Below are 16,191 nucleotides of genomic sequence, written 5' to 3' on the forward strand. Positions count from 1 at the left end.
AAGAAATATTTGAGGTAAATGAAATCTCTTAGTAAACCACATTGTAAAACAAAACAAAACAAATTATAGCTCTGATCTCTAGGCAGATCACACAGCTCTTGTTTGGTGCAGTGATTTTAACATCCAAAACAGCATTCATAATTTCACTGCTCCTCTCTAAATCCCATATGCCCTAAAGTGAAATCATAATCACACTTGAAGTTGACCTGCAAAGACATGTTCAAAATGCTAATCACTTCACCAAAAACAGATGCCTAAATTCCACTAAGAAACATTAGCTAGAAATTATTCATGAAGAAAAAGTCCAAGCTAGTTTCATAATATTTATACATTACACAATAACCATGGCTTTTAGAAAAAACTTATAATGAAGTGTTAAGACACTGTAATAACTAGGGTGAAGGAACAAGAGGAAATAAAATAAAATTGTCAAGAAGAGATTAAAATTAATAATAATAATTATTATTATTGGCTAAATGTAGTTATCTCAGGGGAAACAGACTAAGAACAGGGAAGGATAGGGCAGGAAAATTCCTTGTCATTATAAGCCGTTCTGTATTTGATTTTTAAATCTTGTTCATGTATAACTTTGATAAGTTTTCAGAAGGCCCTTACTATTATTTTGTATTTTGGTCTTTACAGATGGCTTCAAACTACCTTGGCAATAATCATGATGGCAAGGGGCTGTTTAAACTTGATTTTAAGTTTTCTGACAGGTAAAAAAAAAATAAGATTATAGTGCAATTAAAGGTCCCCTCCCTTCACAGCTGAGAGCAGCATGGGGGGGGGGACCTCTCGCAAGTGGTAGGGCTAGTTTTTCAAACCCGGTAAAATCACAGTGATAACTGCAGATCTGACGATTTCTAACGTCATGAACTTTGCAGCCGGCAAAAAATGAGAGGTAAACGTTTAATAAGTATTCCGACTGCTTCCCAACTCAACGATTTCCTGATTATATCCCAGTCCTTTCAGGGCTCCTGGGACAAATGGGACGACTCCATCCGGGTTCTGAGCTAATAAGAAAGCTTCGGGGAGCAGGGCGGAGGCCGCCTACCCCGCCAGACCCAAGCTCCACCCCCATCCCCTCCCCCAGCTGGCAACCAGAAACCCCAGCCTGCCCAGGTTCGGGCGCCCCGCTGAAGACAGGCCAGGGGGCCTCCCGGAGCCCCTGCGCAGCGGGCCCGTAAAGTTGGCCCGCAGCGGTCGCCAGGGCCCTTCTTGTGGTAGAAGAGCTCCCGGAATCATCCTTTCGTCGCGTGCTTTTCCCCAAGTCACCTCGTATCGCGCCTCAACAACTCCCTGACACCAACCGCCTCGGACGCCGGACGCGCGCACGTTGCCTCGCAAGGCTCGTGCACGCGAGGCTCATGCACGCGCGAGCCCGCGAGCATGCGCTTCTCAGCTGCCCCGCCGAGAACATCCTCTCGTCCCTGACACCCCAGTGCGCATGCGCACCAGGTGTTCCCGGCTTCGGTACTCATGTGTCCCAAGGTCTCTTCTCACTAGTACCCCGAATTCTCAATCCTTATCCCGTTTTAGCATGGCGTGAAAAGCTGTTTCTAGCAATTTTGTTTTTTTCTTCTTTCCCCTTCTCTCATCTCTCCTTTGCACGTACTACCATTTAATTCAATATATATTTTATTTGCTTTTCGTCTATCTTCTCTCACTAGAATGTAAGCTATATGAAGGTATGGATTTTGTCTATTCTTGTTTGCTGCTGTAACCCCATGGCAAGAACAGTGCCTGGCTTATGTTAGGTACTCAATTAATTAATAAATCCAAAGGCTTCCATCTTAGAGATCTATAGTATTATTTCAGAGCTGGAAAAGACCGAGAAACTATATAGCTCTATTCTTAATTTACAGATGAGGACAACAAGACTCCCTTCATTGACTTTTTTGGTATCTTCCCAATACCACCGCAGCTTTCTTTTCTAATGGAATGAGAGTGGAACTCTAAGGGCATTGTGAGAATAGGTGTTTTGGGACTCGTTAACCAACCTTCAGTTTTTGCTTTGTCCTGTTTTCATTGAAACCTTGTATTTAAAAAAAATTGGAATTTATGACAAATTTGTCAAACCCAATAAGCATTTGATATATACTTTTTTTTTTTTTTTGCTGTACGCTGGCCTCTCCCTGCTGTGGCCTCTCCCGTTGCGGAGCACAGACTCCGGACGTACAGGCTCAGCAGCCATGGCTCACGGGCCCAGCCACCCCGCGGCACGTGGGATCCTCCCGGACCAGGGCACGAACCCGTGTCCCCTGCATCGGCAGGTGGACTCTCAACCACTGCGCCACCAGGGAAGCCCTGATATATACTTTTTTTAATGGCTGACTAAACCAAATCAGGAGATATCTTAAGTCTGATGAAGCAAAATGCTTATTGCTTGTATTAGTTTGCTAAGGCTGCCATATCAAAGTACTAAACTGGGTGGCTTAAACAACAGAAATTTATTTTGTCACAGTTCTGGAGGCTAGAAATCTGAGATCAAAGTATTGAAATGATGATTTCTTCTGGGGCCTCTTTCCTTGGCTGGTAAAATTGCTGTCTTCTCCCTCGGTCTTCACATGTTCTTTCCTCTGTGCACACAGGGCTGTGTCCAAATTTCCTCTTCTTATAAGAACGCTGGGGCATATTGGATTAGGGCCCACCCTAATGACCTCATTTAACCTTAATTACCTCTATAAAAGCCCTGTCTCCAAGTGTAGTCCCATACTGAGGTATCCAGAGTTAGGACTCAACATATGAATTTGGGGGTGGGGGGATAATATAGCCCATAACATCAATTTATGTGAATTCCTTATGCAGAGGACAGGAATGACAGCAGAAACTCCAGAAAATGAAAAACAATTAGTCCAAAATACCATTTGAACAGCTAACAAATTGAACTTGTGGTATTTGTTCTTATTAGGTGCAATTTCCTGAAGAAAAGTTCATGGAAGCTATTAAAAAGAAATGATTAAAAGTAACTCTTTTTCTTTCAGATTTCTTTAAATTACCTCAAAATTCTCTTCCCAAAGATGTTTATTAAGTAAATACCTCTTATTTTGCCCAAAATGAAGTTTACCAAAAAGAAAATAAGTATCCTACACGGAAGGTTCTGTGTTTTTATTGATTAGAATTGTGTACAGTTGTAATCTTTCCATCATATACATAATATACAGTAACTATCAAATATCTGATACTAAAATAACTTACTTACAAATTCTAATATTGAACACAGAATAATTCTATCCCTATTAAAAATAAAAAAACAAAACCACTGAGTATCTTGGAAAATTTAAATTCAGACCATTATTTCACAATTTGGAAATCTGAGTAATCCAACTTTAAGATGACTTTCTCATTGTTGAAGCTTGCTCTGTCAATGTGCGATTTGGGACTTCCTCTTGTCTCAAGCCATTCCTGCATATGACGTACTTTGGAGGTGGGACCTTGCAATTGTCCTTGCACTGTGCCCTGGTCAGTGTTCTGGACCCAGCCTACTAATCCGAGCTTTTTACCCTCAGCCTAAGGGAAAGAAAAAGACAAGAGAGAGAAATCCAGTGAGACCGAACAAAACAAAATTAGACTACAATCTCTTGCCAGAATCTTGGCCTAGAATCAAGCCACTGAAACTAATTAGATATTGTCCAGAACAGTCAAAACAGAACTACAGCAAGGAGAATCTCATTGCTGATCTTAACATGCAGTGTTGACCACTTGACTCCATTTCCTTCTTCCACCCTATAAAACCAGGCACCAGAATTTTTCACTATGTCATCAATTTGGTTAAGTAGTAAAGATTTAAGACCAAATCAGATGCTTTCAAAATGATTCCCTAAGGATGACTGTTGTTAGGATACTGGAGTATATCTTGTTCATTTTCTGTCTCCTAATCAAGAATCTACTGGGTTTATTAAACAGAAAAAGCATGAAGCTATTTGATCCTTCTTTTTTTCTTTAACCAAAACCACACCTAAACAAATCCAGATGATTAAGTGTCCAATATCTCTTTAAAGATCATTAGAGAGTATTTTACAATTTCCTGGGCAACGCAATCCACTGTTCTCACTGTAAAGAAACTGTCTAACCCAAGGTCTTTATGTTGCATCCAAAGCCCACTTTCTCTCATCCTCCTAGAGAAGGAAAAAGCAGCTGGTGATCAGCCTCTAAACACCAAAGTTTCATGAGACTACATTAACTATTGTTTTCACTTGACTTTCTTCTGTCTAAATAATCACAATGTCTTTAATGTTGCATAAGCTTATGAAAATCATCTAATCACTGTAGTTGCTCTTTTCTTAGACTTTCCAATGCTCTTTCCTTTAAATCATTAACTGTGGAATGACTGAAAATTGGGGAAAGGTAGCAATGTTTTAGAGGCAATTTTATTTTTGTAAAATTTCCAATTAAGGATATTATAAAAGTTATTGATTGTTACATTCTATCTAAATAGAAGGGGTTAGATTACAAAAGAAAACGGGAGTTAACTTGATTGCATGTCCAAATGCCAGACTAGTGACCTAGTAAATATGGGAAATTGCTGGAGTTGGCCAAAGAAAATGTTATGCATAGCAAAACTATGTTTGATGAGGAACTGAAGTATTCATCAAATCAGTTAACGTTCAAGGCAAAGACTTGTTTGCATAATGAACAAAAGAGATTTTGGTCAAATAAATAACAGTTTAAAGGATACAGAGGAAATTAAGGAATGAAGAAAAATAAGAGATACCTACAGCATGATTGAGTGTTGTAGATTGTGGCACATTAAAAAAGAATGCAGAGAATGGATTTGAATAAGACTCCACATCCAGCTGACTTTGTGTAACAACTGCACTCTTCTACTTCTTTTAACCTAGGGGAATGGGCTATCCCTAGTTCTTAGTTACCTTATATGGTAATTAGCTATAGGAATGATTGTGTTGAGTTTTGAGCAGGAGGTTATAACAGTACTGCTCAAAACTAAGTTATTTAAATTTTAAATTGCAATATGATTTATCTGAACTCTGAGAATGAACAAAACACTCCAACTTTGACTGGTGTTGAGAATGGGGATTTCCTATGGGTTTTATTTGTGCACTCGATTCTGTTCTTATTATATATATATATACACACACACACACATATGTATATTTATTTATTTGGTTGCACCAGGTCTTAGTTGCGGCAGGTGGGCTCCTTAGTTGCAGCTCACCAGCTCCTTAGTTGTGGCATGCGAACTCTTAGTTGTAGCATTAATGTGGGATCTAGTTTCCTGACCAGGGATCGAACCCAGGCCCCTTGTATTGGGAGCACGGAGTCTTATCCACTGTGCCATCAGGGAAGTCCCTGTTTTTATTTTTAAATGATAACATAATATTGCTGAGTCATGTTCAGTTTTGAATATATATCTAAACAAGTGAGCAGTGTTTTCTCCTAAGAAAATTCCAAAAAGCTAATTCTCCCTCATAATAATATTTCTGCTTGGATGGTCATCTGGAAACATTTTAACAAATATAATCACCAACTCTAGTCTCAATCTAAAAAGAAAGTACCCTCAAACCAATAACCTAGACTTCCACCTTAGGAAATTAGAAAGAGAAGAGCAAACTGAATCCAAAACAAGCACAAAAAGGAAATAATAAGGATTAGAGCAGGAGTTAATAGACATAGAAAAAAGAAAGAAAAAAAGAAAGGAAGGAAGAAAGGAAAGCAGGAAGAAAGAAAAAATAAATGAAACCAAAAGTTGATTCTTTAAAAAGACCAACAAAGTTGTCAAACCTTAAGCTAGCCTGATCAATAAAAAAAAGAGAGAAGGCTCAAAGTACTAAAATCAGAAATGAAAGAGGGGACATTACCACCAACCTTACAAAAAAAAAAAAGGATAATAAGGGAATAATATGAACAACTGTATTCTAACAAATTAGATACCTTAGATTAAAAGAGCAGATACCTAGAAAGACTCAAAAACTACAGAAACTGAATTAAGAAGAAATAGAAAATCTGAATAGACCTATAACAAGAGATTGAATTAGTAATCAAAAACTGCCCATGATATGTCAATGGACATTTAGGTTGGTTCCATGTCCTGGCTATTGTAAATAGTGCTGCAGTGAACACTGTGGTGCACGTCTCTTTTTGAATTATGGTTTTCTCAGGGTATATGCCCAGTAGTGGGATTGCTGGGTCCTATGGTAGTTCTATTTTTAGTTTTTTAAGGAACCTCCATACTGTTTTCCATAGATGTGGCACATAAATACAACAGAATATTACTCAGCCATAAAAGAAATGAAATTGAGTTATTTGTAGTGAGGTGGATGGACCTAGAGTCTGTCATACAGAGTGAAGTAAGTCAGAATGAGAGAAACAAATACTGTATGCTAACGCATATAGATGGAATCTAAAAAAAAAAAAATTGTACTGATGAACCTAGTTGCAGGGCAGGAATAAAGAGGTAGACATAGAGAATGGACTTGATGACATGGGGTGGGAGGGCAAAGCTGGGGTGAAGTGCGAGTAGCATCGACGTACATACACTACGGAATGTTAAATAGTTGGCTGGTGGGAAGCAGCAGCATAGCACAGGGAGATCAGCTCAGCGCTTTGCGATGACCTAGAGGGTTGGGATAGGGAGGATGGGAGGGAGGCTCAAGAGGGAGGGGATGTGGGGAAGTGTGTATGGGTGTGGCTGATTCGCTTTGTTGTGCAAATGAAACTAACATGGGATTGTGAAGCAATTATACTCCAATAAAGATGTATTAAAGGGCTTCCCTAGTGGTGCAGTGGTTAAGAATCTGCCTGCCAATGCAGGGGACAGGGGTTCGAGCCCTGGTCTGGGAAGATCCCACATGCTGCGGAGCCTGTGCGCCACAACTACTGAAGTTCACGTGCCACAACTACTGAGCCTGTGCTCTAGAGCCCACGAGCCATAACTACTGAGCCCACGAGCCACAACTACTGAAGCCCGCGCGCCTAGAGCCCGTGCTCCGCAACAAGAAAAGCCACCGCAATGAGAAGCCCGCGCACCACAACAAAGAGTAGCCCCTGCTCACCACAACTAGAGAAAGCCCGTGTGCAGCAACTAAGACCAGAAGCAGCCAAAAATAAATAAATTTATATTTTAAAAAATGGGCAAAGGATTTGGAGACATTTCTCCAAAGAAGAAATATCTTCTTTCATGTGCCAATAAGCACATGAAAAGATGTTCAACACCATTAATCATTAGAAGGCAAACGAAACCACAATGAGGGTATACACATACACCAGAATATTACAGAGACTTAAAAAGGAAGGAAATTTGAACAGATGCTACAACATGGATGACTCTTAAGGATGTTATGCTAGTGAAATATGCAAGTCAGGAAAAAAACCAAATACTATATGATTCTACTTATATGAGTTACCTAGAGTAGTCAAATTCATAGAGACAGAAAGTAGAACTGTAACTGCCAGGTACAGGGAAGGGGAATCAGGAGTTATTGTTTAATGAGTACAGAGTTTCAGCTTTGCAAGATGAAAAGAGTTCTGTGGATGGATGATGGTGATGGTACCACAACAATATGAATGTACTTAAGGTCACTGAACTGTACACTCAAAATGGTTAAAATGGCAAATTTTACATTATGTATATTTTACCACAGTTAAAAAAAATGTGTTCTATAGTTTCCAAATATTTGGGAATTTTCCAGTTTTCTGTTATTGATGGCAGTTTAGTTTCATTATGGTCATAGGAGAACATGCTTTATATGACTTAAATCCTTTTAAATTTATTGATACCTCAAAACAAAACAAAACAACAAAAAACCACAATGAGATACCACTTCACACTCACCAGGATGGCTATAATAAAGAAGACAGACAATAACAATTGTTGACAATTTGGAGAAATTGGAATTTTCATGCATTGATAGTGGGACTGTAAAATGGTGCAGCTGCTTTGGAAAACTGCTTTGGCAGTTCCTCAAAAAGTTATACATGGAGTTATGTGACCCAGCAATCTACTCCTAGGTATATATACCCAAGGGAATTGAAAACAATGTTTACATAAAAACAGGTACATAAATGTTCACAGCATCATTATTTATAACAGATAAAAAGTAGAAACAACCTAAATGTCCATGAATTGATGATTGGATATATACAATGTATTATATCCATACAGTGGAGTATTTTTTTAAACAATTATTTATTTATTTGGCCACACTGCAAGGCTTGTGGGATCTTAGTTCCCCAACCAGGGATTGAACCCAGGCCCTGGCAGTGAAAGCGCTGAGTCCTAACCACTGGACCGCCAGGGAATTCCCCATACAATGGAATATTACCCAGCCGTAAAAAGAAATGAAGTACTGATATAAGCTACAACATGGATAAATCTTGAAAACATGTCAAGTGAAAGAAGCCAAACACAAAAGGCCACATATTTTATGATTCCATTTACATTAAATGTCCAGAATAGGCAAATCCATAGAGATAGAAATGAGCTTAGTGGTTGCCAGGGGCTGGGGGGATGAAGAGCGAGTGCTAATGGGTGTGGGGTTTCTTTCTGGGGTGATAAAATGTTCTGGAATTAGTGTACATCTTTATGAATGCTAAAAAACCACTGTATTATACCCTTAAAAAATTTATTTATTTATTTTTTTGGCTGCATTGGGTCTTTGGTGCTGCATTTGGGCTTTCTCTAGTTGCAGCGAGCAGGGGCTACTCTTCATTGTGGTGTGCAGGCTTCTCATTGCAGTGGCTTCTCCTGTTGTGGAGCACGGGCTCTAGGCATGCGGGCTTCGGTAGTCGTGGCTCGCAGGCTCTAGAGCACAGCCTCAGTAGTTGCAGCGCACGAGCTTAGTTGCTCTGCGGCATGTGGGATCTTCCCGGACCAGGGCTCGAACCTGTGTCCCCTGCACTGGCAGGCGGATTCTTAACCACTGCACCACCAGGGAAGACCTGTATTATACACTTTAAAAGGGTGAATTTTTAAAAATATTTAATGAATGAATGAATTAATTAATTTATTTATGGCTACGTTGGGTCTTAGTTGCCTTAAGCGGGATCTTCGTTGCAGCGCAGGGGCTCTAGTTGTGGTGTGCGGGCTTCTCTCTAGTTGTGGTGTGCGGGCTCCAGAGCACGTGGGCTCTGTAGTTGTGGTGCACAGGCTCAGTAGTTGCGGCGAGTGGGCTTAGTTGCCCCGGGATCTTAGTTCCCCGACCAGGGATCGAACCCATGTCTCCTGCATTGGAAGGTGGATTCTTAACCACTGGACCACCAGGGAAGTCCCCAAAGGGTGAATTTTATGGAATGTGAATTATATTCCAACTTTAAAAAAAAATCCCTTCAAGTATTCTCATTCTAGGAGTGATGGAATTTAATTAAGAGGCTAGATGATATCAACACATAAAAAGACTGTAGCAAAACAAAATAATTGTGAAAATGAACATATATAATAAAATGATTATAAGTAGTCAAGAATAAACTACAGGTCTAATTAAGGGGAAAAAAGGATGACATCTTCCTTGCAGTTTTCCAAATCAATATTTGTTTTTCTGCATTCTTTTATTCTCTCTTTAAATTGAGGGGTGGGAGGCGCAGTAGAGAAAGATGGAGTATACTGCCATCTGGTCCTTTTTGCTCAACAACTTTAATTAATCTTTGAGGCTGCCACCTCCATTTACTAAATCACAGGAACTTACCATACATAATTGGTAGCAAGGCTAATTGGAACATAGCTCTTGCTATGACTTTCAGTAGTTCTTTTTTTCCAATAGGCACTTCATATATGAGAATGAAACAGGAGGAAATGATTTGCAAGTAATTGGAAAAAGAGGTAGTGATATTTAACATTCATATTTCAAAGATTCAGGTTTGAATTTTAAGTACCACAGTCCCAGGAATGTGACACTTGGCAAGTTCTGCAGTCTTAACTCAGTATCTTTGGGGTTGGAGATACATTGGGAAGGCAATAGCCTGATACCCCTCTATAGAAGATAGAAGGCAAACTGAGATTGCATCTATGTGTGCCCACTGAGGGAGGATTAGTGATATTAAGACAGAGGCTGTCAATAGTTTGTTCATCCCCTCAACTACTCCCTAATATCAAATAGGAATACCAGGCTCCATGTTCAATGTTACCATTACTTACCCTGGAATGGATAAAGTATTTTCATTAGAAAAGCATCACCTGGAAAAGGTAATTGTTCTTTAAAAGCTAAAATGAGGGCCTCCCTGGTGGCGCAGTGGTTGAGAATCCACCTGCCAATGCAGGGGACGCGGGTTTGAACCCTGGTCTGGGAAGATCCCACATGCCGCGGAGCAACTAGGCCCGTGTGCCGCAGCTACTGAGCCTGCGCGTCTGGAGCTTGTGCTCCGCAATAAGAGAGGCCGCGATAGTGAGAGGCCCGGGCACCGCGATGAAGAGTGGCCTCCGCTTGCCACAACTAGAGAAAGCCCTCGCACAGAAACGAAAACCCAACACAGCCACAAATAAATGAATCAATTAATTTTTTTAAAAAAGAAAAACGTTAAGGAAGGTTAAAATGTTAAAAAAAAAAATCTAAAATGAGCGGGAAGGAATTACATAGGGGAATGGGAGAGGTTGAAAAAGGAAAGAGGTCTGAAGAAAATGCAGCAGCTGCAGAGGAAGCAATTAAATGTCACAAGTTCACTTAAATTCCATCTCTTTGATCAATGTTAACTTTCCTACAAGAATTGTGACTTGGTTTGATGATGCCACAACAGGGAGAACTGGGGAAGCCCTTTATTCCCCTTTGGAAAAGAGAAGCTCATCCATATGTGTCTAGGTACTCAAGTACCACTGTTAGAAAAGACCGATAATAACAGTAGACAAATTTTCCATTTGCATTGTGTTTTACCCACTGCAAAGCATTTTCATACCCATTGTTTTACAAACCACCTCTTTGCCATCCAGCTACCAAACAGAAAGCTTCTCCAATGCATATTTTTCAGGAACATGTCTCTTGTTCCCATCCTCATAACCTAGGTATGTCCCCAAATCCTGTAAGCCACATACCTGAGTGTACTTGCGGAAAAACACACCTTGCACTTTCCCAAAAACTTCATAATCCACTGACATCAGGGTGTCCCCTTCTGCCATACTCACGCTCAGACCTGTCAGAGACCATGAAAGCAGAAAAGTAAAGGACTCATTATCCTATTCCCGGGCCCCCAATCCTGAGGCAGAAAGGGTCTCACACACACACCTCTCCATCGTTAACCACTGTGACCTCTCCCTGACCTTAAGGTGCCAGTACTTCGGAGTAAGTAAGCGGTCACGTGTAAGCGCGGGTGTGTGACGTTAACAGGAAGACACCCGGGCAAGGGAGCCCACAGAGGCCTCTTTTGGGGCAATTACCTGCTTATTCAGTTACCTCCCTAACCCATCCCCGGTCCCGCACCCTCTCCATCCCTCCCTCTTCTCACGCGAACCTGGCTTCCGCGCTCCCACCAGAATGCCCTCCTATTAATATTTTAGGGCTAATCGAACTGATGAGCACGCCCCGGGGCCCTGCCCCAGGCTCACTCTCCTCGTCCTCCTCTCCGGTGGACTACCCGGGAGACCACCAGGCCAACGGTTCCCCCGGTTGCGTATCCGCCGCGCCCAGTAGCTTAGAACGCGGCTCCTCCTTCGCTGTCTCTCATGCCCATCATCTCCGCCGGCCAATCACGTACGGCGCTCTCAGCCCAGAGCCCGCCCAGAGGGTGGGATTTCGGGACGCCAGGGTCTAGTAGCTCCAGAGCCTCCGATTGGCGAGTGGGCGGGATCTGTCCAGGGTCTCGGCTACGATTCTGCAGACGAGCCCTCACCCCACCTCGGTCACTAAGCGCACGCCTTTTTTCATTTTCTCGCGGGGATCAAGACAAAGACGAAGAAACACTTGAGATAAATCCAATCATTCTGTAAATATTTACTGAGAGCCTCTGTGTGCCAGGCACATTTATAGGTGGTTGACATACGTTAATGAACAAAAAGGATCCCTGGACCGGAGGAGATTAAATTCTGGAGACAGATGATAAACACTAAACATCATAAACAAACAAACAAATTAAATAGAAGACATACAACTTTTCTGCCCTTTTTCTCAGTTCTCCTCCAATTCTGAGTCATGCCTAAGTCTGGAATGGGTAGCAGTGGAGATGAGTGTATAGGAGGTCCCAGTGGAGGTTATTTCTCCCTCTGTGATTCTGGAAGCGGCCCACCAGAGTCTACCTTACTAAGAAAACTACAAACAATGCTTATCTAAAGCAATCAATCCATCAATCACAAGCACAAGCAAAATAACCCATAATCACAACTGAATCAGTCAATCTAAGCCAAGTGACCAAGTTGCATGAATTTCTTTTGGGAGAAGGGAATTGTCAAGGGGAGTTGTGGGTGATGATTGTTAAAAACAGGGTCACCTTGGGCTTCCCTAGTGGCGCAGTGGTTGAGAGTCCGCCTGTCGATGCAGAGGACACGGGTTCGTGCCCCGGTCCGGGAAGATCCCACATGCCGCGGAGCGGCTGGGCCCGTGAGCCGTGGCCGCTGAGCCTGCGCTTCCGGAGCCTGTGCTCCGCAACGGGAGAGGCCACAGCAGTGAGAGGCCCGCGTACTGCAACAACAACAACAACAAAAAATAGGGCCACCTTATAGATAACTAATGAGAACATACTGTATAGCACAGGGAACTCTACTTAATGCACTGTGGTGACCTAAGTGGGAAGGAAATCCAAAAAAGAGGGGACATATGTATATGTATAGTTGATTCATTTTGCTGTACAGTAGAAATTAACACAAAACTGTAAAGCAACTATACTCCAATAAAAATTAATTTAAAAAAAAGTAGGGTCACCTTGAAGGCATTTGAATACAGATACCCTTAAGATTGTGTATGAAGGAAAACTGTGGTGTTTATTGTTGCTCTTTGGAGTGCTTGTGTACCTTACATCCCTTCATAACATAAGGTTCCATTTGTGAATATGCCAGGTTGGCAGACTTGGCAAGGTGAGATGGATTTGCAATGGAAGCCATGGAGATCCATTATTCCATCAGTTCCCCACTACAAAGTGAGGATCCAGATCCTGGAGAATCATATAACCTCAGTGCTGGCGTTGGGGTGGGAGTGGGGTGGGAAGCTGAACTGAATTGTTACGCTTGGTAATATTTGAAAATAATGCTGAACAGAGTAACTGGCTGATGTTATTTAAAATTTATTTTTTAAAAACTAGTTTCTCTGTAGAATTAACCTATTGAGTATCTACTACGTATATACACTGCAGGATATACAAAGATGAATGGTATATAATCTTTGCCCTCAAAGAGTTTTTTATTTAGTGTAAGGGACAAATACGCATGCAAATGATGACAATATAATGCACAACATACTAATTCAATTCCACAAGCATCCACTGAGAGCTCATCATGAGCCAGCCCTGTGCTATAACAAGGACAGAAAATATTATGAGAACACAAAGGAGCAAAGAGATTCATTCTGGCTGGGAAGACTGGGAAAGCATTCTTGGAGAAACCAGCATATTACCCAAGGTTACACAACCAAAAGCAGTAAGTGATGGAGCTGGGATTTAGTTCCAAGCAGTCTGAGTACAGAACCTACTCCCATGAATGCTATGCTCCGCCACCTCCCAGTACGTGGAGCTTGGAGTAAGGCCACTGAGGTAAGAAAGTGCAAGTAGCCAGGTGTGGCTGGACCAGGGTTTCTCAACCCTGGCTGCACATTAGGACCTTGGGGAAAGCTTTGTAAAATACTGATACCCAGGCCTCACTCCCAGAAATTGCTTTCCAGGTAGTCCTAAAGCACAGGCAAGGTTCAGATGCCCTGGGCTAGCCTCTGGGGAGGCAAGACTGGAAAGGTAGGCTGGACCTAATCTGGCAAGCTGAACTACCATGCTAAGTTACACATTTCAACTTTATCCTACAGGTAAAGAGGAAGCCACTGGGTAGGAGAATTATGGGGTCAGAAGTATTCAGGATAATTATTCTGGCAGCAGCCAGAAGGTTAGGTTTGGGGAACAGATGAATAGCAGTTAGGAGAGAGGTGCCATCCCAGTGAGAAGTGAGGGAGAAACTCACCTAGGGTTGTAGAAATGTAAAGGAGGGGACATATACAAGAGACATCACAGAGTAACTTCAACAGAGCCTGCTGACCAGTTAGAGAGAGGGGTGACAAAGTGGGAGGAACAGAAGATGACTGATGCTTTCAGCATGAGAGGGAACACTGGAGAGGCAGATTGGGGGATGCGGAGGTGATCACAACTTCGTTTTCTGTCATATTCAGTTTGTGGTTCCTGAGGAACATTCATGTGCAAGTGCTACATGGGAATTTGGAAATTTGAGTCCGTAATTAAGGAGAGAGAACTAAGCTAGATATCATTTAAACATAGGTGAGACCTGAAATTTCAGCATTTGGCTGAAATCATTAAGGAAGAGAATGTCTGAAACTACATTTATATGAGAAATACGAGGGCCTTGGAGAACACCTACATTTGGGGGGCAGGTGAGGAAAAGACATAAATGCAAGGACATGAAAGAAGAAACCAAGAAGGCACACAGAAGCAAGTGAGAAGAGAGTTCCAACGGAGAGAAAAATCAATGTCAAATGAGTAGGCTGAAGAAATAGCAGCTTTTGTCTTTAGGGTCATTGGAAGGTCACTGGTAGCCTAGCAGTTAAATAAAGCGGACAGAGGGGAACCAGACCACAATGGACTGGACAATGAGGGGGAGTTGAGGAAGTGGGGGCAGGAAATGTAAAGTTTTCTATTAAGAAGTGGAGAAGAGGGCTTCCCTGGTGGCGCAGTGGTTGAGAGTCCGCCTGCCGATGCAGGGGACACGGGTTCGTGCCCCGGTCCGGGAAGATCCCACATGCCGCGGAGCGGCTGGGCCCGTGAGCCATGGCCGCTGAGCCTGCGCGTCCGGAGCCTGTGCTCCGCAACGGGAGAGGCCACAAACAGTGAGAGGCCCGCGTACCGCAAAAAAATAAAAAATAAAAAAGAAGAGGAGAAAGGAATGGGACCCTAAGGTGAAAGGTGTGGTCAAGGGAAATGAGGCTTTTTGTGCAGGGCAAAGTTAAGCATATTTTAAAACCACAGAAGAGTGTGTGGATAGATATAACTTGAAGTTAACAAGATGCAGGGGTAAAGTAAGTCAATTCTGAAAGGGTACTGAAAGGGACTAAGTCAAGGGAACTCAAGGAAAGACAAAGATTCTTCTTCCTCATAAACAAGAGGGAAAGAAGTCAAGATGGAGGGAGGCACCTTGGGAAATTCTGCCAGGCTGGAGGGGAGCTTCTGGAATTGATGACAGGCAAGCCCCATGCTGAGATAATTGGGACCTTGACAAGAGTGGGAAATGTCTGAAAATGCATACATAGAGAAGGCAGTGGAGAGTCAACTAGGAAAGAAAACAAGGCATAAAAGGACTGCCTTGGAGCACCACCAAGGCATTTCTTTATAACATGTAAAAGCTGTATTATGACATGTTGAAGTATTAACACCGACCACTGCTGTCTATATTATTTTCCATGTGCATGAATCTTTTAAGTAGTTACAGGGAAAAAAGTAAGCTGCCTGTTCCAAACAGCTTACACAAATGAACTGAAGTATGAAGACAAATAAACTCTCTTCTGATGTTAGCAAGTTATGGAGTATCTTTAGTGTTGAAACCAGGTTATACTGAGCATTTTCGATCTGGTAGTTAACTTTATTATCATTACACTTGTCTGAGTCATTCTTGGGCCCTAAGAGAGGGCCAGAGTTACCACGTGAGAGTAAAACATTATATCAAAATAATTACATTGGCTACAAAAACTTCCCCCCTTCTGCGTAGCAAAACCTAGCCGAGTTGCTAAAATTTGACGCAAGCTCCAAACTATTTGCGAGGAAAAGCATGGAGAGATAGTATACAGCCGTACCTGGGGCCCGTACAAGGCAGCCGAACGTGCTAAGAAAGGCTATCAGCAGGCCCACTCCCGCTAAGGGGGCAGACACCGGAATCCTGCGGCAGAATGACTTGAGGGCACATCTAGGCGCTCCGTCTTTTGCCAGAGAAGGGCATACCCCAGGATCTGAGACCATCGCTCTGAGAAAAATCCAAGCTCTTTGATGGAGCCCCAGAAAAGCCTCTCCCACCCCATTCCCCCGTCCCCTAAGGGCAGAGCTGGACGGAGCTGCAGAGTTGGCGGGACACCGGGTCAGGCGACACTCTGGCCGACCGCGCCCGCGCCCGGGGCG

At 42.4% G+C, this 16,191-nt stretch overlaps 1 protein-coding gene across 1 annotated transcript; it reads right to left on the reverse strand.

Moving 5' to 3' along the window:
* Positions 1-3,294: 3,294 nt before the first annotated feature.
* Positions 3,295-15,972, reverse strand: ACYP1 (acylphosphatase 1; the record flags this gene model as incomplete). Its single annotated transcript, XM_079699006.1, has 3 exons — positions 15,873-15,972; positions 10,979-11,076; positions 3,295-3,510 (listed from the first exon to the last, which is right to left on the reverse strand). Exons 2-3 carry the CDS (start codon positions 11,060-11,062, stop codon positions 3,295-3,297), a joined length of 300 nt encoding a protein of 99 aa, XP_079555132.1. The 5' UTR covers positions 11,063-11,076; positions 15,873-15,972.
* Between the last annotated feature and the right edge of the window lie 219 nt (positions 15,973-16,191).

This window comes from Hyperoodon ampullatus, assembly GCF_949752795.1.
Source record: "Hyperoodon ampullatus genome assembly, chromosome: 3".
NCBI classification, from domain to species: Eukaryota; Metazoa; Chordata; class Mammalia; order Artiodactyla; family Ziphiidae; genus Hyperoodon; species Hyperoodon ampullatus.